General features: G+C 34.0%; 2 protein-coding genes and 1 long non-coding RNA gene across 4 annotated transcripts in view; all 3 read left to right on the top strand.

Annotated features, from left to right (window-relative positions):
* Positions 1 to 22,681, top strand: part of LOC100249813 (uncharacterized) — a 31,359-nt gene extending 8,678 nt beyond the window's left edge. Inside the window, exons 1-2 of one of the 2 annotated variants that reach the window (XR_009467109.1) lie at positions 21,810 to 21,944; positions 22,037 to 22,681. The gene's annotated coding sequence lies outside the window, so the exon portion shown is untranslated. Of the gene's footprint in view, positions 1 to 21,809; positions 21,945 to 22,036 lie in introns of those variants that run through there. The other variant, XR_009467106.1, reaches the window with a different exon arrangement.
* LOC100251590 (putative disease resistance RPP13-like protein 1) lies at positions 15,711 to 20,413 on the top strand. Its single transcript, XM_019223550.1, has 2 exons — positions 15,711 to 19,941; positions 20,063 to 20,413. The coding sequence occupies exon 1, from the start codon at positions 15,875 to 15,877 to the stop codon at positions 19,877 to 19,879; it is 4,005 nt and encodes a 1,334-aa protein (XP_019079095.1). The 5' UTR covers positions 15,711 to 15,874; the 3' UTR covers positions 19,880 to 19,941; positions 20,063 to 20,413.
* A 10-nt stretch (positions 22,682 to 22,691) lies between the features above and the next one.
* On the top strand, positions 22,692 to 24,530 carry LOC109123537 (uncharacterized). The gene is made up of 2 exons (XR_009467110.1): positions 22,692 to 23,333; positions 23,486 to 24,530. It is a non-coding gene; the product is annotated as an uncharacterized LOC109123537 (long non-coding RNA).
* Positions 24,531 to 26,381: the final 1,851 nt, after the last annotated feature.

Here is a 26,381-nt window from a genome sequence, read left to right as displayed (position 1 = left end):
CCTTTAATATGAAAGTGGCAATCAGTTTCATTTGCTTTCCCCTTTAATATGAAAGTGGCAGTCAACAAGATCATTTGTTATTATTTTCTCAAACATTGAAAGCAGTGGATCCCAACTGTTTGAAAGTTCAAAGACACCTCTTTGTCTGGCTTTGGAATTTTTGTGTAAAAAACATGCTTTTCTAGAAAGAACAATTAAAAATAGGTTGGCCCTCAAACATTGTTTTTTACTAACATTAATGATTTAAAATGAATATATTGAATATTATAATTTATGGACTAATAAAATAAAAATATTAATAAATTTACATTTTATTCTTATCATGATTTAATATAAAAATGGTAAAATATTTCAACTGTTTTATTGATAAAAGGATATAGGATTTGTAAGTTTACATATGCATGTATGACTTTCGTTTACATCCCCTTCTGCTTTCTTCCTTTCTCCTCGTATTCTTTTCATGGACCACTGAACTATGATGTTTTGTCAACAATATAGAAGTCTGGGCTCTACCACGATGTCCAATAATTCATTCAACCGTTGGAAATTTCGCTTGAACCAATCTTTTCTAGTTTGGAGGTTTCATCTTGGGTGTGCTTACTTTCTTCCCTCGATTCATCTTTCACTTCCTTTTGCTAGAGAAACAGACATGGATGGGGCTTTGGTTGGAGGTGCTTTTATGTCAGCTTCTCTCCAATTTCTATTTCATAGGTCAGCTTCTCGTGAGGTGCTCAACTTCTTCACGGGGCATAAGCTCAATCATGCACTCCTCAAGAAGTTGAAGAGAAAACTGTTGTTTGTCCATGCTATGCTCAATGATGCCAAGTTGAAGCAGATTACAAATCCAACGGTCAAAGAGAAATATTATATAAAATGTTTCCCCAGTTGATATGCAATTGTAATTAAATTCTTTATAAGATTAGTAAAGCAAATAGGAGTATCTCTATAAATATTCTAGGTTATAATCAAGTTAAAAAAGTTATGAGAAGAGATATGATAGAGGTCAGTTTGTACAGACTACATATTGTGGATAGAGATATGAAAAGGAGTAAGAGACATCTAATAAAGTAAAAAGGTTTACGGTTTAGGGTGTAGATACGAGGAAGAGTGGGAGACATCAGATGAAACAAAATAGCTCATGATTTAGGATGAAAATACAAAGAGTGGGGAAATGTAAAATATTTTGAAATCCAATGAGGGGAACCATAATTTGATGCTCCAAATGTTGTCTTAATGAAAAATGAAAAAAGAAAACATGTAGGCTAAACAATTGCTCAAAGAGTTATCATTGATTTCTACTTGGATTACATAACACCCCATGGTCCCTTATTAAATAAAGATATTCAAGCAACTAAAATATATAATTTAATAGTAATTCTACCAAAGAATTTCAACCAATGAAAATGGTGGTGAATGACCAAATTCCTAATTAAACCTTGAATCCCAAGTTAGATATCCAAATAAAAAGAAATTATTTTTTTTAAAGACCTTGACCCATATATTGTATGCAAGGTTATGGTCTTTTCATGATTTCAAATGGTATTGGAAATTACCATTTTTCTTTTTCATTTTGTCCAAAGCATCCACAGTAGCATAGGCTTGCTTAGTAATGATTTTTTAAAATTGTTTTTTATTTTTATAGAACATTTTTTATACAAAATAATTTTTTGAGAATGTATTCTAAAAATAAGTTTTTTTATAATAAATTTGAGATGTTTTTAGTTATTTTTTGTGCATGCTTGAGTTGTGAGTAACAATTGAAAAAATGTAAAATATTTTAAAAACTTTTGAATTATACATAAATACACGATACTTTTGTGAAAAATAAATTAATAAAGCTTTTTTTTCTTTTTTTTTTTTCATATTTGGGTTTTCAAATATAATTTTATTCCTCAAAATAACTAAGAATTGTTTTTCAAAATTTGCCAAACAAATCCATAGTATCTATATATATAAAAAAACTTTATGCATTAACGATTCTATTGAAATTCGATACAAGAATCATAATCCATCTAGAAATTGCATGTAGTTTCTTATTAATTAAGGTTTTAAAAATCGAACCCAATTGGATAATTCAACCTGTTGGAATATCGACCAATCATCCTAGTATTGAGAAATTGAACAATCTTACCCAGTGGACCACTTGAACCGTCAATCTTGTTAAACAACCAATTTCCCTAAAAATTAAGTTATATGATTTGAGACTATCCTTCCAATCTGCAAATTACAAATTGTGTTCTTAAATCATTTTGTAGGTTCAATTTGGTTGAAATGTATGATATCTTATTGCTAACCAGAAAGTGACAGGGTTGTTTTCGTTTGGCTTATATTTTTCAGTAGCTAAGGTGTTTGTAGCTTTAATTTGTCATAAAACTATGACAAAGATTGTTGGGGATGGAAGGTGGGGAGCACCGGAGTGAGGAAGTTACTGCTGTTCATTGAAGGAATTCCAATTTTAATCTTGGCTCTCATTGTTTATATTAGCTAGTAGAAAGACTGATACATCATGAAGAATACTGTAACTTGATTCATTCACATTTAAAATTCCTAATTTTGTAAAAGAATGAAGAATGGTGTTATGTTGAGCTTATCCACTCTCTTCATGCAAAAGAAAATTCACTCCTCTTCACAAGTTCTTATTTCTAAAGTACCTAATATGCAAAAAAGTGGTTAAACAAGCTTTTGTTATTGATGATTTCAGAGATTACACAAGCTTTTGCCTTGTTTCCATCCTTCCTTACCTGAACCAAATCCATTCTAACAACTATGAACTTTTGGTTATAGGTCATATCATGTAAAACTTAACAGAGGAAAGAGTGAAAATATATTTCCATTCATACTTTAGTGTATACAGCGTGTATGATTATATAGAGAACTTTCAGTTGGATCTTTGAATAATTCAAATTTGATGCGCGCAATAGCACTAACAGCAACATACACTGATTCTGGTGGATCTCCGATTCTAGTGGATCTTCGAATACTTCAACTTTTATCTCCAATATATCACAAGTCACAAAATGAAAGAGAAACTTAGCATATGAAACATGAAAGCAATTATTTATATCCCAAGTGTTATTAATAGACAGACAGACAGACATACAAACTTTATTTCTCTGGAGTCTGGACAGAAAATAAAGGTAGTTGAATCAGAATAGAAAAAAAAAAACATTCAATTCAGTTATAAATATTATTTACAACATCCCTCTCCCATTCATGAAATATTTTTTCATATTAACAACCTTCCATCCTGTGTTCATACTTAAAACATAAATGTACATCCACCACTATGTACAGGTGTGTGCATTATTTTCTTCTTTCCTCCTTGTAATTAAATTCATTCTTCTTCATGTCAAACTAGTCACATGTTATCAGTCAGATATGTATACCATTGCCCATGAACATTAACCAACACCGTGGCTGCTGCCACCAATATTTCAGCAGCTGCCACCACTCTATTAGTCAGATCAACGGTTCCCACCAACTGGAGTGCCATTTCTGCTAATTTTCTTCCTTGAGGGCCATTCCCTACAAGCACTACTCCTCTTGCAGCCAAATAAACAGCATGGGATATTCTCTCAAACACAGCATCCCCAACTTGCAGGCTCTTCACCAACATCCTACTCATAACTGCTTTCCTCGCTTGAAGCTTGTCGATGTTGGAGGCTTCCTCACAATCCTTTGAAAATCTACTCATCATTTCAACAATTTCTTCAATTCATGCCTCTTTAGAAGGGTCCAATAACAATCTTGTTCTAGTCCTTGTTAACATACATAGTTTGAGCCTTTTTTTTATGTGATCGTCTTAATAGTGATCAATTTTTTTACTAAAAAAGATGAGAGACAAAGATATCCCATCTTAATGGCTAGAAATTTGTATGCATAGATTTTGAAAAGTCTTGCAAAATAAGCCAAACTATAGAAAAAATAAATATGCAAACAAAACTTTGTATTAAAATAATTATAGGATAAAATAATTGTAGAATACAATTTTTGTGATAATATTCTTTATAAAGAATTTTTTTTCTTTGATTCATTCACTTTAATCACAATTCAAAAGATGACGATGAAAGTGTTTTCCTGATTTTAAAATCAATCGAAGGCTTATATTGACTTCTTGAATGAATTCATTGAATAATGAAGAATGTGTCTACAAAACTTATTCGATTTCTCAAACTTGTAAGGATATTTTAAGAAACCTTTTTCTTGTCGTAGATTTTATTTTCCTATGTGAAATTATTTTTCCTATCCTCTTCTTTGAAGGCAGTAGCCATTATTTATAGATGGAAATAGAAAATTGAATTTTGATTCCTATAGATTTAATTGTTTAATTCAAAGAATTTGGTTTCTTGATTTTAGTAACTTTTCTTATTCTTTTGCCAACAAGAGACTATTTATTTATAATTCTCTTTTAACATAAATTGGAAAATTTATTTCCTTATTTAGGGAATTTGCCAACAAGGGAATATTTATTTATAATTCTCTCTTATACAAAGCTTAGTTTTATAACCTTCTGAATTTTGTTACATGTCATCTTTTAATTACATGCCACGTGTCTAATACATATAACCCATTCCATATAAGCCTAATTTTTGTTGAATTAAAAACCATGATTTTAAAGACTAATTTAGTCGCAATTTAATCTACTAAAAATTTTGATCTCTACAACATGTTCTAATTATCAATTGGAAATTTACTATTGTACTTCAAACGTTAAGCTTTCTTACAATTTTTCAAATAAGAATCTACTTAAATTATATTTTTAAATCTAGTCTGAGAACAAGTTTAGCTCTTTATCTATTCTTTTATCTTCTTTTATTTTTATTTTTATTTATTTAATTACCACTTGGTGCTCTTTGCTTTTGTCTTTCTTTTTTTGAAAAAAAAAATTATTCAATGTGTTGGAAAGTGTCTCAAATGATATTTTGAGTTAATTTTGAAAGTTATTGATAGTTTCCTAATAAAAGATATTCTTGAAAGTGGGTTTCCTATTATTATAGGAAATATCCTAATATGATATCTTCTATTTAGGAAAAGGTATCTTTGACAATTATACACTTTGTTTCCTATATAGAAACTTCCTTTGTAATTAGGAAAAAATATAAGAAGAGATTTTTGACCAAAATAGTAAGTCTCTTTTTGGGTATAAATTGAGGCTTTGAGATTTGAGAACTTCAAGAATTGTAATCTCTTTTAACAATAGTAAAAGTTTTTCTTCATCTTTGCCTGTGAATATAGGCTTAAGGTCGAACCACGTAAATCGTTGTGTATTGTTTTCTTTTTTCTTGTTCTTTTTTCCTTATTATTATTATTTCTAGTGATTTGCACAACAAATTGGTATCAAAGCTAAGGTTATTAGACCTAGAATGGCGACAAAGTTTGAGGTTGGGAAGTTTGATGGAAGAAACGATTTCAATTTGTGGCGCATTAAGATGCCTGCCTTATTGGTTCAATAGGGGTTGTCCAAAGCATTGAAAGGTATAAAGACTCTACCAACAATGATGTTTGATGAAAAGAATGATGAACCTATGGAGAAAGCACATAGTGCTATTCTATTGTGTTTGGGTAATAAGGTGCTTCGTGAGATTGCAGAAGAAGATATAACTGCCAAGTTATGGTTGAAGCTAGAAAGTCTGCACATGACGAAGTCTCTAAAAAATCGTTTGTATTTAAAGAAGCGATTGCACACTCTTCAGATGAAAGAAAGTATGTCCATGAAAGACCACTTTGATGTTAAAGTTAATTATGAAGACCAAGCCATATTTTTAATGTGTTCCCTACCAAATTCTTATGAGCACTTCGTAGATATTATGATGTATGGTAGAGGTACTCTCTTCATAAAGGATGTTAGAGTAGCCTTGAACTCAAGGGAGTTGAAGAAAATGGTGTTCAAAAGTAGAAAATATGACTCAGGTGAAGGTTTGGTGGCTAGAGGGAGAACAAGAAAGAAAAATAATGGTAGAAGAGGTCGATCTAGATCAAAGTCCAGGGGAAACAACAAATGTTTCAAGTGTAAAAAAGAAGGGCACTATGTGAAAAATTGTCCAGATCGTAAAGGAAAAGAAAATAAGAGAAATTATAATTCTGGTGATGCAACATTTACAAAAGAAAATTCAAATACTACAGATGTTCTTTTAGTTACTATTACAAACTTAGATGATGAGTGGATTCTTGATTCAGGGTGCTCCTATCATATGTCTCCCAATGGGGATTGATTTAGTACCTACCAACCCATAGATGGTGGGAAAGTTCTCATGGGAAACAAGGTAGCTTGTAAGGTTGTTGGGATACACACAATTCAAATTAAGATGCATGGTGGCATTATAAGGACATTAACTAATGTAAGGCATGTTCCAAAATTGAACAAAAATTTGATTTTTTTAAGGACACTTGACTCCAATGGATGCATATATAAAGCTAGAGGTGGAGTTTTGAGGGTTTCAAAGGGTGGTCTTGTTGTGATGAACGGAAAGAAAATTAATGGTCTTTATACATAGTAGGGTAGCACGGTAACAGGTGCAGTTGCAGTTTCAACCTCAAAATCAATTATAAAGATTACTAGATTGTGGCATATGCGGCTTAGGCATATGAGTGAAAGAAAGTTGATAGAACGGATGAATAAAACTCTTTTAGAGCAAGCTCGATGCATGCTTTCGAATGTAGAGTTGTCAAAGGAATTTTGGGCTAAAGTAGTAAATTCAACTTGATATCTTGTGAATAGATCTCCTTCAATTCCTATTAATTGTAGGACTCCTGAAGAGGTATGGTGTGGTTCTCCTAATTATGTTAATTTAATAATTTCTTGTTGTCCTGCTTATGCTCATATGAATGAAGGTAAGTTGGAACCAAGGGCAAGAAAGTGCATATTCTTAGGATATGTCGATGGAGTGAAAGGGTATAAGTAATGGTGCCCAGATCTAAATTTTTCCAAATTTCTTATTAATAGGGATGTGACTTTTAATGAGTCTGCAATGTTGAGTCCTAGAAAGGAGCAATTTCATACAGAAAACGACCCTGATGTGAGAAAAAAATGGTGAAGTTTGTGACTAAAGCTTTAGAAACCATAGAAAAAACGATTTCAATAAAGTTAAAGAAGGAAGAAGTGCAACATTTTAATGATAAAGAAAATGCACCACAAGAACATCAATATTATTTGGCTAAAGATAGAATAAGGATTCATATTATACCACCACAAAGGTATGCTTATGCATATTTGGTTGTTTATGCACTTAATGTGGCAAAGAGCATTGCAAATGAGGAACCTTAAACTAATCACGAAGCCATCATTAGTAGAGAGTCTACATAGTGGATTGTTGCTATGAATGAGAAGATAGAATCTCTTCAAAAGAACCATACTTGGCAACTAGTTGAGAAACCTAAAAATCAAAAGATTGTTGGTTGCAAATGGGTCTTCAAAAGAAAGGAAGGAATTCTAGGAGTGGAGGATGCTAGGTTTAAAGACATTTGGTGGCAAAGGGCTACTCACAAAAAAAGGGTGTGGACTTTAATGAAGTGTTTTCTCCGATTGTGAAGCATAACTCAATCAGAGTGTTACTTGCTATGGTTACTTTATTTAATTTACAGTAAGAGCAACTTGATGTCAAGACTACTTTTCTACATGGTGAGTTGGAAGAACAAATTTATATGCATCAACCGGAAGGATTCATCATTTTAGGAAAGGAATACCATGTTTGTTTATTGAAGAAATCTCTTTATAGTTTAAAGCAATCTCCTAGGTGATGGTATAAAAGGTTTGATACTTTTATGATTGGTAATGACTACCATAGAAGTGAGTATAATAATTGTGTTTGTCAGAAGTAATTGTTTGATGGTTCTTTCATTTATTTATTGTTATATGTTGATGACATGTTAATTGCCTGCAAGAATATGTCTGAGATCAACAGTTTGAAAACTTAACGTCAAGAAGAGTTTGAACTAAAAGACGTTAGAGCTATGAAGAAAATATTGGATATGGAGATCCATAGGGACTAAAAAGAAGGAAAATTGTACTTGTCACATAAAAAGTACATTGAGAAAATATTAAAACACTTTGGAATGCAAGGTTCAAAACTAGTGAGTACTCCATTCATAGCTCACTTCAAACTTTCTAGTGCTTTATTACCACAAACTAAAGAAGAGAGAGAGTACATGTCACATGTTCCTTATGCTAGTGTAGTTTGGAGCATTATATATGTCATGGTTTGCACTAGGCTAGATATTTCACATGCAGTTAGTGTGGTGAGTAGATATATGGATCACCCTGGAAATATCCATTGGCAAGTAGTGAAATGGATACTTCGATACTTGAGAGGAACACACATGTTGGCTTAGTATATGATAAAAATATTGACATCTTTGGGGAAATTGTTGGTTATGTTGATTTTGATTATGATGAAGATTGGGATAAAAGAAAATCTCTAACAGGGTATGTATTTACTTTATGTGGTAGTATTATTAGTTGGAAAGCAACTTTACAATCTATAGTTGCTTTGTTAACCACTGAAGTAGAATACATGGTAGCCACAGAAGCAGTGAAAAAAGTTGTTTGGCTTAAAGGTTTGGTTGGTGATTTAGACTTACAACAAGAGTTGATTGTTGTGTATTGTGATAGCCAAAGTGTCATACATTTGACTAAAAATTAGATGTTCCATGAGAGGACCAAATATATTGATGTCAGAATGCATTTTATTAGGGATATGACTGCACATGGTGCTATTGTAATGAAAAAAAAATCCCTACAATGGACAATCCTGCAAATATGAAGACTAAGTCTATTCCTATAATTAAGTTCAAGCATTGCTTTGACTTAATTGGTGTTAGTAGTATCTGAAGACCCCTATAGGATGTGGGAGAGAAGTAACTTGAAGACTTTCAAGTTTATTTTAATCTTGGGAATTTGAGCCAAGATGGAGATTGTTGGAAAGTGTCTCAAATTGTATTTTGAGTCAATTTGGAAAGTTATTGATAGTTTCCTAATAGAAAATATTCTTGAAAGTGGGTTTCCTATTATTATAGGAAATATCCTAATATGAAATCTTCTATTTAGGAAAAGGTATCTTTGACAATTATACACTTTGTTTCCTATATAGAAACTTCTTTTGTAATTAGGAAAAAATATAGGAAGAGATTTTTGACCAAAATAGTAAGTCTTTTTTTAGGTATAAATTGGGGTTTTAGGATTTGAGAGTTTTAAGAGTTGTAATATCCTTTAACAATAGTAAAAGTCAATGTTTTCAGAACCGGAAAAGTTATCGGTTCACGGTTCACTGGTCGAACCGACAATCGAACTGCGATCGAACCGATGACGTCATAAATATATAATTTATAAATTATTAAAATTTAAAATAATTATAAAAATAAAAATAATAATTTATACATTATTTAAAAATTAAAATTTTATTTGAAAATCAAAAAATTAGTTTCAAATTTAAAATTTAAAATCCATTTTTAAATTAAAAAACTTATTTTAAAATCAGAAATTGATTTAAGCTGGTAATTTTTTTATTAATTTAAATTAAAATCATAAGTTTTAAACATGAAGTAAAATAATAATAAATTTAAAAATAAATAAATAATATAGAGATGAGATAAAAAATAATTAAAAAAAATAAAACAACCTGGAATAAGGGATGAGAGGGTCAGGCAAAAAGGGAATACTTTTTCCAATGTGGGGGTTCCAGTGGGGGTTGCTAAGAGGAGGGTTTGGGGGGAAGGAAGAAGGGGGTTGGCTTTTTCGGCACAGGGTGTGGGTGGGGGTTCCTGGGAGTCGTGTGGGGGTGTTCCAAAGGGCAAAAAATGAAAGCTTTTCCAGCGGGGATGGGGGCGGAGGTTCCAACGGGGTCATGGAAAAATGGGGTTTCTAGCGCGGGGGTGGGTTTCGATGGGCAAAAAGGGGAAGTTTTTCTAGCACAGGGGTGTTGCCAACGAGGGACAACAACAATGGGAGGAAAAAAATAATTTTAATCGAATATCCGAACCGGCAGATTCGTCCGGTTTACCGGTTGGACCGCTGGTTCGGTCCGACTTCGGTTCAATACCATTCCAGTCCAATTGGTTGGACCGGACCAGAACAGTGACCAGTCGGCAGTCGGATCAGCCGGTCCAATCCGGTATTCTAAAACCATGGTAAAAGTTCTTCGTTTTCGCCCGTGAATGTAGGCTTAAGGTCGAACCACATAAATCGTTGTGTGTTTTGTTATCCTTTTTCTTATTCTTTTCTCCCTATTATTATTCTTTTTCATGATTTTCACAACATAATGTCCATTGATTTCTAATGTTTGTTAAACAAATCCACCGCACTAATGAAATCCAAAGTTCAATAATTCAATAATACAATAAGTATGAACACCTTGTTATATATAATGTCCTTTCAAATAACCAACAAACTACACTTTGCAATACTTGTACCTAATATTTCTATCATAAATATTTTTATTAAGAATCAAAATTAATATTTTGAATATAAATAAGAAAAAAAGCACCTTGAAAGTATTTTTAATAACAAAAAAATATTTTTTAAAAGAAATGTTTATCAAATATTAATTCAAAAATCACTTTAAATGACTTTTTGAATTTTGAGCAAAAATACTATATCTTAAAAAATAAAAATAAAATCTCAAACTAAACCTCTTACCAAAATAATTCTCAAACTAACGCATCTTAGCTACTTAAATATCCACAAGGCCTAAGAACTTTTTTTTTTTTTAGTCACAAAACTGTATTTACTAATTTTGAAAATTTTTTAAACATATATAAAACCGTAGTTAATGATCATGATTTTAAATTTAAGTTTAAAATCATAATCACCAACTACAATTTTGACCATTTTAAAAAAAATATTAAAACTATAGTTTTATGACACACTAATTTATAAATGATTTTGAGAATCAAATTACTTTGTGGAATTTTTGTTTTAAAGAAATCATTTTTGCCTAAAACTTTGATTTTTAAATTTTTTTTAAAGCTTGGTTTGATGCTTTATTTTTTAGTGAATGCGTTTTCAAGTTTTAAAAATGTCTTAAACCCTATAAGAATATTTATTGATTTGTTTTCAAGTTTTATTTTTGTGACTTATTTGAAATAGAATTAGAATATGAGAATTTATGAAATTAAAAAAAGGGATCCTCCAAAGAGCCTATTATTCAATTTGTTTTGGTTAATATTTTAAGTCCTATTTGTGTTGATTTGGAATGGCTTGATGCCACTGTCTTCTACTTTGCGCCCTTCCTTCACCCTTACATTGTCATGATACAACATATTTAGGTCTTCTTCTATTTGTAGAAGTCAAAGCGCCTCTAAGTTCTAGTCATTGGGAATTGTTTCATTTCAATCTTGCCAACTAAGCTCCATCCTTGACAAAAGTGGATCTTCAACATCTTGTACTTCAAGACTAAGATTGGATTGTTGGTTTTGGTATCAAGTCTCCCTATACACAAACTTTTTAAGATGTCATTGCCTATGGTCATAACACCGTGCCAATCAGCTCTCCGGGTATAATATGTGACTTGTCTTATTGTATATACTCATGAGGCTCTAATTATGTTCCATAGACTAATCTATCAACATTTACTGCATCAGTCCATTTTCTGAGGGCACAACAGGGGAGACTCTTTTTAATCTGCAAATTACAAGTTGTTCATACATCATTTTGTAGGTTGTATGAGATTGAAATGTGTGATAACTTATACGTAACCAAAAAGAAACAAGCATGTTTTCTTTGGGCTTATACTTTTCAATAACTAAGGCATTTGTTGCTTTAATTTGTAATAAAATTATTTCAAAGGTTGTTGGGGATGGAAGATGGAGGGAGGAAGATTGCTGCTCTTTCAATGCCTGAAAACTTTAACTTGCATCAAATAGGGAGATGGCAAGTACACTACTACAATTTCTTCTATGTTTCTGGTACTGAATTGGTTAAGTCAGATCATACTTGATTGCGGTTGCTCTGTTCTGCTAGCATACAGGGAGAGCTCACCGATTAGTCCACAGTTAACAGGCAAGGATATAGGAATATAACATATTTTTTATGCATTTGCTGCATTTGTTTCTTTCCTAATTCTTATGTCATCTTGTTCTTGCTTTGGTTTTTCTTAAGTCTTCTATATACGTAGTGTTGCCATTGGGATGATCACGTAGATCACTGTCATGTACCCTTACATAGTGTTGCTGTTGGGATGATCACTCAGATCACTGCCTTGGGAGCTTTTGCAGCCCACATAGCAAATTATTGGCCACTGTCTGTTGGCTCCTCACAATTTTCAAGATGTGAAAGATGCCACATCAGTGGCAGTGAGGTGTTTGTATGCCAGGGCTTCTCACGATTTGCTTCCATTGGCAATTTTGGCCACACGAGCCTGGTTCAGCTTGATAAGAGAGAGCGCGGGAGGCCACCAAGGTTGCAGCAGCTGCAAATCCAGCTTCTAATTCTAACACACCTATCAAAGCTAAGAAACTTGAAGTCTTTTTGGTGGCAAAATGATATCTTACTTTGAAGCTAACATTTTTTTAATGGATGCATACATTCTTATGCACATTTTCTTGATGTGTAAGCTTGTGGCTTTACTGTGATTTTATTGCATTCAGTTTCTCTGCGAGGGAAAGAGTGTTGAAAGTGCAGAGGATGCGTTGCTATTGTTTTTCATATTCATATTGGTGAATTGTGATTTCCTCTGTACCCTTTAGAACAAATTGTTTATTGTTATGCTCTTAAATTGGTTATTAGATTTTTTTTCTGTATAAACATTTGATTCATTGATGTTAATCACTTTTCAGTGGTTGATGATTCAGACTAATGTGAGAAAGCATGTGGAATTGGTCTGTTTACTTGTAAAATATGGGATAGAATTTCGAAATATTAAGGATGGTGGTAGCGAAAGGAAGTAGGGTAGTAATGGTTTTCTTGAGCACGGTAACGACACATAGGAGGGATCATAATTTATGAATGGCATAGGTTTAAACATTTTTTGATAGGTAGTGCTTATATCTAAAAATGTCTTTGTGCACCTGAAAATTTAGAATCATGTCACCAAGAAGTAAAGCATCAAACTCAAATCACTTTTTAATTCCATCTTCTTAGGGTACCACCTTCAATGGAAAACTGATGTCTAACTAAGGTGGTGTTTGTTTTTTGGCTGAATAGAAAAAGCCAAAATATTTGGCTTTTTTTATTCAGCTAAAAGTAACTTGTTGACATCATCCAACATAGTTAAAATAAACTTGTTATCAATAGGTTCAGTTTAGTTATGTTGGATGATGTCAACATGTTACTTTTAGCTGAATAGAAAAAGCCAAATATTTTGACTTTTTCTATTCAGCCAAAAAACCAAACACCGTATTAGTCTTTTTTTTCTTTGATAAGCTAAACTAACCTCGATCTTTATTTTTTGTTTGACAAAATATTGTTGCCCTAGTGTCTCAAATCCTTTATCAACTTTATTTAAAGTCCACTGAACCCACCACAATAATGGAACCCAAAGTTCAATAATTCAATTTTATGTTGCAATCATTAAACAAACATAATCACCCCTTTTTATACTAATTGCCCTTTCAAATAACTAAATACTTACTCTTATTACACTTTTTACTGGTATTTCTGTCATAAACATTTATTTCTAATTCCTTTTTCACTACAATTGGAAAATTCATTTCCTTATTTAGGGAATTTCTCAACAAAAGAATATTTATTTATAATTCTCTTCTATACAAAATTTAATTTTATAACCCTCTGAACTTCATTACATGTCATCTTTTAATTACATGTTACGTGTCTAATATATATGACCCATTCCATTTAAGCCCAATTTTTGTTGAATTAAAAAATTATGATTCTGAAGACTAATTTAATCACAATTTAATCTATTAAAATTTTTTATGTCTTCGACAAGTTTAATTATTAGTTGAAAATTCAATATTTGTTATGATTTTTCAAATAAGAATCTACTTAAATTATAATTTTAAATTGGGTAAAGGACAAGTTTTAGCTCTTTATCTATTCTTTTATCTTCTTTTTATTTTTCTTTTAATTTATTTAATTATTTAATTACCACTTGGTGCTCTTTGCTTTTATTTTGTTTTTTTGACAAAAAAAAAAAATTATTTAATGTCCACTGATTTATAAAGTTTGTTAAACAAATCCACCACAATAATGAAATCCAAAGTTGAATAATTCATTAATACATTGTTATAGTGTAACAGGCATAAACACCTTTGTTATACAAAATGTCCTTCCAAATAACCAACAAACTAGTCTTTGTAACACTTTACCTAATATGTATATCATAAATGTTTTTATTAAGAATCAAATATATATATATATATATATAAAAGCATCTTGAAAGTATTTTTAATAGCAAAAAAATAATTAAAAAATTCTTTATCAAATGTTAATCCAAAAATCGCTTTAAATGAATTTTTGAGTTTTGAGCAAAAATAATGTATTTTAAAAAAAATCCCAAACTAAACCTTCGAACAAAATAGCTCCCAAACTAATGTATCCGTATTGCAAGAGAATTTTTAATTTTTAATTTTTTTTTGTCACAAAACCATAATTACTAAGGCTTTAAAATTTTTTTAAAACATATATAAAACCTAGTTGGTGAATATCTCTTCCAATTTAATCTTAAAACAATAGTTATCAATTATGGTTTTAACCATTTAAAAAAAAAATTAAAATCGTAGTTACCGATTATCATTTTATGACATTGGTATTCACATAGATAAGAGATTAATTTGAGAATCTAATTACATTGTAGAAATTCTGTTTTAAAGAAATCATTTTTTTTTTGGTTTTTTAAAGGTTTGTGAGATGCTAAACTTTTTGATGAATGCGTTTACAAGTTTTAAAAGTGTCTTCAAGAATCTTTGGTCACAGTTGAGTACATGAGTAGACGGCGAATCTTTACAGGTGGCAATCATAGCATGTCACATACCTACAAGGTGGCAATCAACTTATTTGAACCTCCCCATTTTAAATATAATAGGGTTGGATTTCATACTTATAAAATAAAAGATAAGAGAGAGTATGAGATCAGATCTTGATTTTAGCAAGTTGTGAACAGTCTGAATGAAAAATATTATATTCTGCGCAATGTTACAAGGCACATGCTTTGACTGTCAACACATTAAAACAAACTGGCCATAATGCTTTTAATGGAAATTCATATAAAATTGGAAGCGTGAAGAAGGCTTCCTGGCTTCCCGGGGTCCATCTGAAATTCATTGACCCAAATCCCATAGATCCCATTCTCCATAATAGAAGCCATTGCCAATTTGTTTCCTCTTGTTTCTTTGAATTTTGGCCCAATAGTGCCTTTCGTGTATGCATTGAGTTGTTTTTTATACTTATATACAAACTAGTGTCCCTTTGGATTCATATCAATAAGATGAATTTTTAAAGGTGCATTCATCCATACTTTTGTCCTTTGAATTGTATATGTTTGAAAATCCAAATAAAAGAAATTTAAAAAATATTGTATCCTTGGACGGTAAATGTTATCATTTTTATTATAATTTTATAAAGAATAAAAAAAGACCCACACCATGAATTAGTATTCAAATCCACTAAAGAAATTGAAGATAACCATGGTGAATGTCAAGTCTATTAATTATAATTTGCACCTCAATGGATGAAAATCATTTCCAACCATTAAAAAAGCCCAGTGAAACAATACTATTAATCATTGACCAATGATGTTGGCAGAAAGCAGACGTACGGGGTCTTCCACGAAAGTACCTTGGAATCCAAAGTTATTTTACTACCAACAAGTTGCATTTTCTCTATACAAACCTATCTTTTTCTGGTTTGGAGGTTTCATTTTGGGTCTGCGTAATTTCTTCTTCCCTCAATTCATCGTTCACTTCCTTTGCAAGAGAAACAGAAATGGCAGGGGCTTTAGTTGGAGGTGCGTTTCTCTCAGCTTCTCTCCAAGTTCTATTTGACAGGTTGGCTTCTCGCGAGGTTGTGAGCTTCATCCGGGGGCAGAAGCTCAGCGATGTGCTCCTGAAGAAGTTGGAAAGGAAGTTGTTGGTCGTCCATGCAGTGCTCAACGATGCTGAGGTCAAACAGTTTACAAATCCATATGTGAAGAAGTGGCTGGTCTTGCTTAAAGAGGTCGTGTATGATGCGGAGGACATATTGGATGAGATCGCCACAGAGGCTTTGCGACACAAGGTGGAGGCTGCGGAGTCCCAAACCAGCACAAGTCAGGTGGGTAACATCATGGACATGTCAACGTGGGTTCTCGCTCCATTTGATGGTCGGGGCATAGAGTCTAGGGTGGAGGAGATCATTGATAGACTAGAAGATATGGCACGAGACAGAGACGTCCTCGGGTTGAAAGAAGGCGTTGGTGAGAAATTGGCACAAAGGTGGCCTTCTACTTCTTTGGTAGATGAATCTCTTGTCTATGGCAGGGATCAAATTAAGGAGAAGATGGTTCAACTGTTGCTGTCTGATAATGCAAGGAGTACTGATGCCATGGGTGTGATCTCCATAGTCGGCATGGGTGGCACAGGCAAAACCACACTTGCCCAGCTGCTCTACAATGACCAAAGGGTGAAGAAACACTTCGATCTCAAGGCATGGGTTTGTGTTTCCGAAGAATTTGATCCTATCAGAGTTACGAAAACAATTCTCGAGGCAATCAATTCATCCACGTCCAATACCACTGATCTAAATCTACTTCAGGTTCAACTGAAGGAGAGAATTAATATGAAGAAATCTCTACTTGTCCTAGATGATGTTTGGAACGAAGACTCTTGTGACTGGGATGCGCTACGAACTCCACTCATAGTCGGGGCAAAGGGAAGCAAGATTATTGTAACTACGCGAAGCACCAAGGTTGCATCTGCCATGCGTGCAGTCCATACTCATTGTTTAGGTGGGTTATCCTTTGAAGATGGTTGGTCCCTGTTCAAAAAACTTGCATTTGAAAATGGAGACTCAAGTGGGCATCCACAACTAGAAGCAATCGGAGAAAAGATTGTCCACAAGTGCCAAGGTCTACCGCTGGCTATAAAAGCAATGGGGAGTCTCTTACACTCCAAGGTTGAAGCAAGAGAATGGGATGATGTATTAAACAGTGAATTATGGGATTTGCCCACAGATGCGGTTCTTCCTGCTCTGAGGTTGAGTTATTATTACCTGCCTTCACATCTAAAATGTTGTTTTTCTTATTGTTCAATCTTTCCCAAAAACTACGAATTCAAAAAGAAGAAGCTTGTTTTGTTATGGATGGCAGAAGGTTTGTTGGAACAATCAAAAAGCAAGAAAAGAATGGAGGAGGTAGGCAATTTGTACTTTCAAGAACTTTTATCAAAGTCATTTTTTCAAAATTCAATTAGCAATGAGTCATGTTTTGTAATGCATGACCTTGTTAAGGACTTGGCACAATTGGTATCCGGAGAATTTTCTATTTCTTTGGAGGATGGTAAGATGGACAAAGTCTCAGAGAAGACTCATCATTTATCGTATTTGATTAGTCCATATGATGTATATGAGAGATTTGACCCACTTTCTCAAATTAAGTATCTCCGAACATTTTTAGCAAGAGGCGAATATTGGCACCTTGCATATCAATACTTAAGTAATAGAGTTCTACACCATCTATTGCCGGAAATGAAATGTTTACGAGTGTTGTGTTTGAATAATTATCGTATTACTGATTTGCCTCATTCGATTGAGAAGTTGAAACACTTGCGCTACTTGGATCTCTCTACGACAATGATTCAAAAGTTGCCTAAATCAGTTTGTAATTTATACAATTTACAAACAATGATGTTATCAAATTGTGTGCTTCTCATTGAATTACCTTTAAGGATGGAAAAATTGATTAATTTGCGTTACCTTGATATTATTGGTACCGGGGTGAAAGAGATGCCAAGTGATATATGTAAGCTAAAGAATTTACAATCCCTTTCTACATTTATTGTGGGCCAAAATGGTGGGTTAAGTTTGGGAGCATTGAGGGAACTTTCAGGAAGTCTTGTCCTTTCAAAGCTAGAGAATGTAGCATGTGATGAGGATGCATTAGAAGCCAATATGAAGGATAAAAAGTACCTTGATGAGTTGAAGTTTGAGTGGGATAATGAGAACACTGATGTTGGTGTTGTGCAAAATAGAAGGGATATACTCAGCAGCTTACAGCCACATACAAACGTCAAGAGACTCCATATTAATTCTTTTAGTGGTTTAAGCTTTCCAGTTTGGGTAGGAGATCCTTCATTCTTCAATCTTGTTGACCTGGGGCTTCAGAATTGTAACAATTGCTCGTCATTGCCACCACTCGGGCAGCTACCCTCTCTTAAACATCTTTCTATCTTACAAATGAAAGGAGTTAAAATGGTGGGTAGTGAATTTTATGGGAATGCTTCTTCCTCCAACACAATTAAGCCCTCCTTCCCGTCCCTACAAACTCTAAGGTTCGAGAGGATGTACAACTGGGAGAAATGGTTATGTTGTGGATGCAGACGTGGAGAATTCCCTCGTCTTCAGAAGCTTTGTATAAATGAATGTCCCAAACTCATTGGGAAATTACCAAAACAGCTTCGTTCATTGAAGAAACTTGAAATCATTGATTGTGAGTTGCTTTTGGGCTCCCTCCGAGCTCCTCGAATCCGTGAATGGAAAATGTCGTATCATGGTAAATTTCGGTTGAAAAGGACAGCTTGTGGGTTCACTAATCTCCAGACTTCAGAAATTGAAATTTCACACATCTCTCAATGGGAGGAACTGCCACCACGAATACAGATACTAACAATCAGAGAATGTGATTCGATAGAGTGGGTATTGGAGGAGGGGATGCTACAAAGAAGCACATGTCTTCTCCAACATTTGCACATCACAAGTTGTCGTTTCTCCAGACCCTTGCACAGTGTTGGTTTGCCCACTACATTGAAGTCACTCCATATCTGTAAGTGTACCAAACTGGAGTTTCTCCTGCATGCGCTATTGAGATCTCACCATCCATTCCTTAAACGTTTATCCATTTCTGATGTTAGCAGCTGTAATTCTTTCTCATTATCTTTCTCATTAAGCATCTTCCCACGGTTGAACAGTCTCAACATCTCTGATTTTGAAGGGTTTGAATTCCTCTCCATCTCCGTTTCTGAGAGGGATCCCACGTCTCTTAATTATTTAACTATCGAAGACTGTCCTGATCTGATATATATTGAATTGCCCGCTCTCGAGTCTGCACGCTATGAGATCTCCAGATGTAGGAAGCTGAAGTTGCTGGCGCATACACACTCATCGTTGCAGGAATTGCGGTTAATAGATTGTCCAGAATTGTTGTTTCAGAGAGATGGTTTGCCCTCCGACCTACGTGATCTTGAAATTTCATCCTGCAACCAACTCACATCTCAGGTGGATTGGGGTTTGCAAAGACTGGCCTCTCTTACAATATTCACAATCAATGATGGATGCCGAGACATGGAATCATTTCCCAATGAGTCCCTACTGCCCTCCACACTTACCTCTCTTTACATATCTAATCTTCCAAATCTCAAGTCTCTGGACAGCAACGGGCTTCGACATCTTACCTCTCTATCAACATTATACATCTCCAAGTGCCCTAAGTTCCAATCCTTCGGAGAAGAGGGGCTTCAACATCTTACCTCTCTTGAAAATTTACAGATGTACTCACTCCCTATGCTTGAATCCTTGAGAGAAGTAGGTCTTCAACACCTCACCTCTCTTAAAGCATTGTCTATCTCCCGCTACCATAATCTCCAATACTTGACAAACGAGAGACTGCCAAACTCGCTCTCTTTCCTGGAAATCCAGAGTTGTCCTTTGTTGAGGCATAGGTGCCAATTTGAGAAAGGCCAAGATTGGGAATATATAGCTCACATTCCACGCATAGTAATAGATCGTGTGCTATACTAGTGACTAATGAAGGTGGTGATTCCACATACATTAAGACTTGGGTGTGCCATACAGTCAGTCAGGTACTTGTCCTACACTCCAAAAAAAAAAGAAACACTGACGTGCCAATTTATTAAAGTAGCCAAACTTGTGCGTCTGAATTTCTAATCATTTCTATTGTGGTAACATATTGATGTTTCTCAGGTTAACACAAGTCTCCTTATACACAAACTTGTAAGATTCCATTGCCTATGGTGAGACAGACAAGGTGCCAAGTAGCCCTCCACGTATCAGAGACTTGTGTTCTTGATATATGACTATGATCTTTCCAATCAAACAATATTTCATGAGTCTCCCCCTGGAAAGGCAGAAGCAAACACACACATCTGAGACTATTCCATTGGAAATTTACAATATGCCCTGCGTCAATATTTCCTGCCCTGTTGTTGGAGATTTGAGGGTGCAGAATTCTGCCCTTTGACTTCAGATATTTTCTCTTATGCTACAAGCCTGAAAACAAAGAAGTGAAGAGGTGTGGAGGAAGACTGACAATAGGTGCTTGCATTTTAACATAGATGAGTGAAATATTTCAATGGCTTGGTCAATTTACCTTTATAATGGGCAGAGGTGATTCCTGAATTTATCCATATATTTCTGTGATACAGGCAAACATGGAGGAATTTCTGGTAGTTTATGGTCAGTTAAACATTTTAATTTCTTTATTTCTTTTTTGTGGCCTACTTTAGATTTGTACTTGTTGATCCCTTTTCCATCCTTAAAAATGGAGATTTAACTTTCTGCCATACTTACAATCATTTACACATCATTCTACAGGTGCTATGAGGCTGGTGTATTTTTCGCTTAAAAGGCCAATTTTGTAAGGACAATTGCAACATTTCCATATTGTAAGGCAATGCCTAACAAAAAGGTACCATTACCAAAGATTTAATTTGATGACATTATTAACCTTGTTTGGCCTCTAAGTTACATGAATATTAAGACTAAAAAGGTTTTGCAGGTTTATGTATTTGCTTTGGAATATCAGTGATTTAAACACTAGTACATCTTCAAATACCTTAGGTATTGCCTATTTGTATCTCTGGTCAAATGTGCTTGGAATTTTACCTGCATCACAAATACACTCTAGATCTAACCATTGCATGAAAACAATTTAGAATTATATGGGTGTTTATTTGGAGCCTTTTGCAAGTTATTTTTTCAAAGGAGTTGAATTAGAATCAAGATATTGTATCTTTTCTCCCTTCCATATCAAGTTAATCACCGTTTCTCCTCTCCCGTCTCATATTAAGTATCTAGGAAGAACATGAAAGATTTCTTATGAGAAACACATTTTTGTTTTGATAAGGAGAAATATATCAAGTGACTATAAATAATTTAAATGAATTTATTTTACATTTCTGATTTTGAAACAGAATTAGAATATAAGAATTTATGAAATTAGAATAAGGGATCCCTCCAAAAAGCCTATCATTCAATTTCTTTTGGTCTCTATTTTAAGTCCAATTTGTGTTGATCTGGAATGGCCCAGTGCCTCAAACTCAAATTTCATCCTTTGACTTGATGCCACCATCTTCTACTGTGCCCCCTTCCTTCACTCGTACATTGTCATGATACAACATATTGAGGTCTTCTTGTATTTGTAGAAGAAAGACTTCAAAGCACCTCTTAATTCTGGTCATTGGGAACTATTCCATTTCAATCTTGCCAAGTTCAGGTCAGTTGTGTGTGACATCTGGTGCATGGGTGCATTTTTTTTAGCTAATTTATGGTTAGAGAAATATTTTAATTTCTTTGGTCCATTTTCTGAGGGTACAACAGGGGAGACTCTCTTTGTAATCTGCAAATTACAAGTTGTTCTTACATCACTTTGTAGGTTGTATGAGGCTGAAATGTGTGATATCTTATACCCACCAGAAAGTAACAGGTATGTTTTCTTTGGGCTTATACTTTTCGATAACTAAGGCATTTGTTGCTTTAATTTGTAATAAAATTATTTCAAAGGTTGTTGGGGATGGAAGGTGGAGTGAGGAAGATGCTGCTCTTTTAGTGCCTGAGAGCTTAACTGGTATTGAACAGGGAGATGGAAAGTAGAAGATGGTGTTTAATTGGTTAAGTTAGGTCATGTTTGACTGAGGTTGCTCTGTTTTGGTTTTGCAGTCAGCATTTTACCAGAGATGGTGTTTACTGTGCTTCTGCTTGCATAAAGGGAGAGATCAGCAGTTAGCCACATTTGAAAGGCAAGGATACAGGAATATAGCATCTTTGTTATGATTTTACTGCATTTATTTCTTTCCTAATTTTGATTTCATTTTGTTCTTGTTTTGGTTTTTCTTATGTCTTCTGTATACGTTGTGTTGCTGTTGGGATGATCACTTAGATCACTGTCATGTACCCCACTCAAAAACAGGATCCTTTTCTTAGAATTGACAATGTTCCTGTTCTTCTCATTGGAGGAAGTCTTGGCTCTCATTGAAGTTCTTAGTTAGAGTACCTAATATGCAAGATATGATCAAATATTACTTGAATTGGAATTTCCAGAACTCTGTTAGTGATGAATTACAGGGATCACACCATCTTTTTCCTTGTTTCCTTGTCCCGCAATAACTATGTACTTTTGCTTATGGGTCATGAAGGATTAAGCAATTAAAGACAATAGGAGTCATCATCATCACAAGTCACAGCATATAATAAATAAGAAATAGAAAATTAAAGGTGAAAAATGAAATCCATTCACTTATACCCCAAATGATACCGAAACATGCCTCTGACTAGTTATTCACAGACAAATAATAAACATGTCTTCTGTTTCAGATATCTCAGCCAGCCCTTTGATCATCCCTCATGAGTCACCTTCATTAACTGGTGCTGAAAGCTTCTGCAAAGGCGCCTGAAGATGCTCCTGTTTTAGTGCTAGGAACATGATTTGTATTAAACAAGAAGATGGCGGGTATGCTACTACCAAAGCTAAGAAACCCAAAATTCTTTTGGTTTTAAAATAATGTCTTCCTTTCAATTAACCATTTGTTGATGGATACACACATTTTATGTGCATCTGTCCATGTCTTCGTGATTATTTTCTTTCAGGTGGTTATGACCTTTCCAATTCCAATCACGCTTTAACTCCATCTTCTTGAGTCAGGCACCCCCTCCAATGGAAAACAGATGTCTGACTCAGTAGTCCTTTTCTCTTTATTGTTTGGTGTCATTGTTTCATGCAAAGCTGTGTTTTGCAAATAATGATGAACTATTAGATTGATGGATGTCCTTAGATTGATGAATATCCTTTTGGTTGAGATGGTTCAGAGCTTCATGATACAAAAAACTGTTGGGAAACTAGCATCTTATAATAGTCTTGATGTGTGTACGTGCTAGATCTTTAAAGTGGACGAACAAGGGGATTTTCTGGTTGGTGGGATTCAACTTACAACTTAGGGGATTTGTTGCTCTGGAAAGGGTATGTAAAATTTGTTTATCAGTGTTTTTTCTCCCCTTACTTTTCTAGAGACAGATTGGTTCCTCAAATTCAAAATCTTTGTCTGTTGAATGTCTTCTTGTACTTACCAATGATTATGTGGATTTTTAAATATTTTCTTCCCTATAAGGCAGGGACATAGAAGAAGTCAAAGCACCTCTAAATATGTGTTGATCTAGCCAATTTCAGGTCAGTTGTGATTGAAATCTAACTGATCCTTTAAGGACATATCTACTTGCCCTGAACTCCGATCCTTGACAGATGTTGATGTTCAACATCTTGTTCTTTAATATTAAGATTGGTCTCAAATGTCCTTATACACAAATTAACTTTAAAGTTGTTGCCTATGGTCATAAGAAATGGTGCCAGGCAGCACTCCAGGTATAATAAGTGACTTGTCCTCTTGTTATATACTCATGAGCCTCAAATTCTCTTCCATGGACCAATTTATTGATATTCACTGCAGGCTTTCAATTTGATTTTCTCACTAGAAATTTGGAAATGATCTTTCTTCCCAATGAAACAGTACCCCATGGTTCTCCCCTTGGAAGACAGTGGCAAAGACACAGACCATCTTGATATATGAACAATCACAATAGTTCTAACCAACTTTGCATCTAGTAACTCCTAATATCTTCATACACTGCAATAATTTATATCCTAAATGTACAGCCACTACTATGTACAGGTGTGTTCATTATTTTCTTCTTTCCACCCTATAATTAACTTCATTCTTCTTCAGGTCAAACCAATCACATGTTATCAGTCAGATATGTATACCATTGCCCATGAAAATTAACTGACACCATGGGGCTGCTGCCACTAATATTATAGTAGCTGCCACCACTTTTCTAATAGAAGTCCTTCCGTTTCGTCTATGACTATGAATTGAATGAATATAGAAAAGGGATGAAATCAAGAAAAAGAGCGAAGAATTCAAAGAAACGAATGGTTCGGAACAAAGAAATGGGGAAGAACGAAAGTCGTATGGATTCACAAAGATGCCATGTATAGGAACCAAAAAAGAAATATCGAAATAGTTCTGATGATTCAATAATATTATTACTTCAATTCAGAACCCTAATGAACCTAAAAAAAGGATAAAGGCACTGGTTTAGATCAATCTTAACCGGATGATTATGAATTACCCCCATTTTATTTAATTTAATGAAAATGAAACCCGGTAAGAAGATATCAGTCTGATCAACAGCTCCCATCCGCCATAGTGCCATTTCTGCTAATTTTCTTCCTTGAGGGCCATTCCCTGCAAGCACCACTCCTCTTGGCCGCCAAATAAACAAGATGGGGTACTCTCTCAAGCATGGGTGCAGGCTCTTCACCAACATCCTGCTCATAACTGCTTTCCTTGCTTGAAGCTTGTTGCTGTTGGAGGCTTCCTCACCATCTCTTGAAAATTTTCAACAATTTCTTCAATTCCTGCCTCATCAGAACGGTCCAGGAGCTCTAAGACTTGTTCGCCACACCTAACTACAATGTTTTCCATATCCACAGGGTTGGCTAGTGCTAGCTCACTCATGAGGATTTGTCTGGCAAACAAGAATGCTGCATTTACGTTATTTGAGATTAGCATCCATTAGTGCTTAGAAAATTAAGGAGAAAAAGAATAAACTGCAAAAATGGAAAAATGAGCAAGCAAATATAAGGATGGGTCATTGGAACTTGACTAGGATAAATTTTCATTTTCTTGGAAAATTCAACTGTTTCAAGGCAGGAGCCCATTTGTCTCAATAATGTGGAGAGCTCTAATACCATCAGCTTATATATTCATGGCAGAAGTGTGTCGACAAATATTAACCCGTAAGGAATTTTGTACAACATGGCTTTGACATGTTGAAGATTTTGGTTGAGGCCAAATGATGGAACAGTGTGCCCACAAAATATTTCTCAAGGTCCAACAATGGTTCGTTCTTTATCACTATCCTTTTTCCCTTCGCGGCCTTCAAATCCTAAGTACTCTGAATTTATAGATAATCTATAAAGGGCCATCAAATGATGTGAAACGAATGTCTGTATGTTAAACTATAGATTCAACAAATTGGGCTAACCCTGTGAACGCCTAGCCGCACGAGCAGCCTTCTTGCTTGCACATGGGTTTAATAATGGTTGTGATGTTAATAATAATTTGAACCTTGTTGGAGACTTAGATTTGCGAATGCATCATTTGATTGATATTTTCTTAAGTGACAACCCCAACAGTCAGTAACAAGGATTGATAGGATTCAGGATGACATTGGTCTACAGTTGCCCTAAGCTCCGGTACCTGATATAAGTTATTGATAAGAGTCTTCCTACCACCACCACTTGCCTTTCATATTTGGCCTTTATTTTCATTCATCTCTGGTAGGTGAATATGAGGTCCATATGGGTTGATGTGAATTCCCAAGTCAACAACCAAGTCTACGAAATAATTTCAATCAATGAAAATGGTGATGAATGACCAAATAAAAATAAATTATTTATTTTAGAAGGCCTTGACCCATATATTGTATGCAAGGTTATGGTCTTTTTATGATTTCAAATAGTATTAAAAAAAAAACCTTTTTTTCTTTTTTTTCTTATTTTGTCCAAAGCATCCACAGCAACATAGGCTTGCTTGGTAATGGTTCTTGAAAATAGCTTTTTATTTTCATAAAGCTTTTTTTGTTGAAAAAAAAATATTTTTTTGAGAATTTATTCTAAACATAAGTTTTTATAACAAATTTAAGATGTTTTTAGTTATTTTTTATGCATGCTTGAATTGTGAGTAACAATCGAAAAGATGTAAAATACTTTGAAAACTTTTGGAATTATAGTACTTTTATGAAAAATAAACCAATAAAACTATTTTTCATATTTTCATTTTCAAATAGAATTTTATCCCTTAAAATAACTTTTGAAAATGTTAGAAAATGTTCGATAATATCTACATATAAAAATTTTTTATGCACTAACAATTCTATTGTACTTTAATACAAGAATCACAATCTATCTAGAAATTGCATGTGATTGCTTAATAGTCAAGGTTTTGAA

Source organism: Vitis vinifera, chromosome 12, assembly GCF_030704535.1.
Source record: "Vitis vinifera cultivar Pinot Noir 40024 chromosome 12, ASM3070453v1".
NCBI lineage: Eukaryota > Viridiplantae > Streptophyta > Magnoliopsida > Vitales > Vitaceae > Vitis > Vitis vinifera.
This window is presented reverse-complemented; position numbering and strand designations above follow the sequence as displayed.

Excerpts from the sequence above, each read along its gene's own strand:
- LOC100251590 (XM_019223550.1), top strand. The coding sequence starts at position 15,875 with ATGGCAGGGGCTTTAGTTGGAGGTGCGTTTCTCTCAGCTTCTCTCCAA.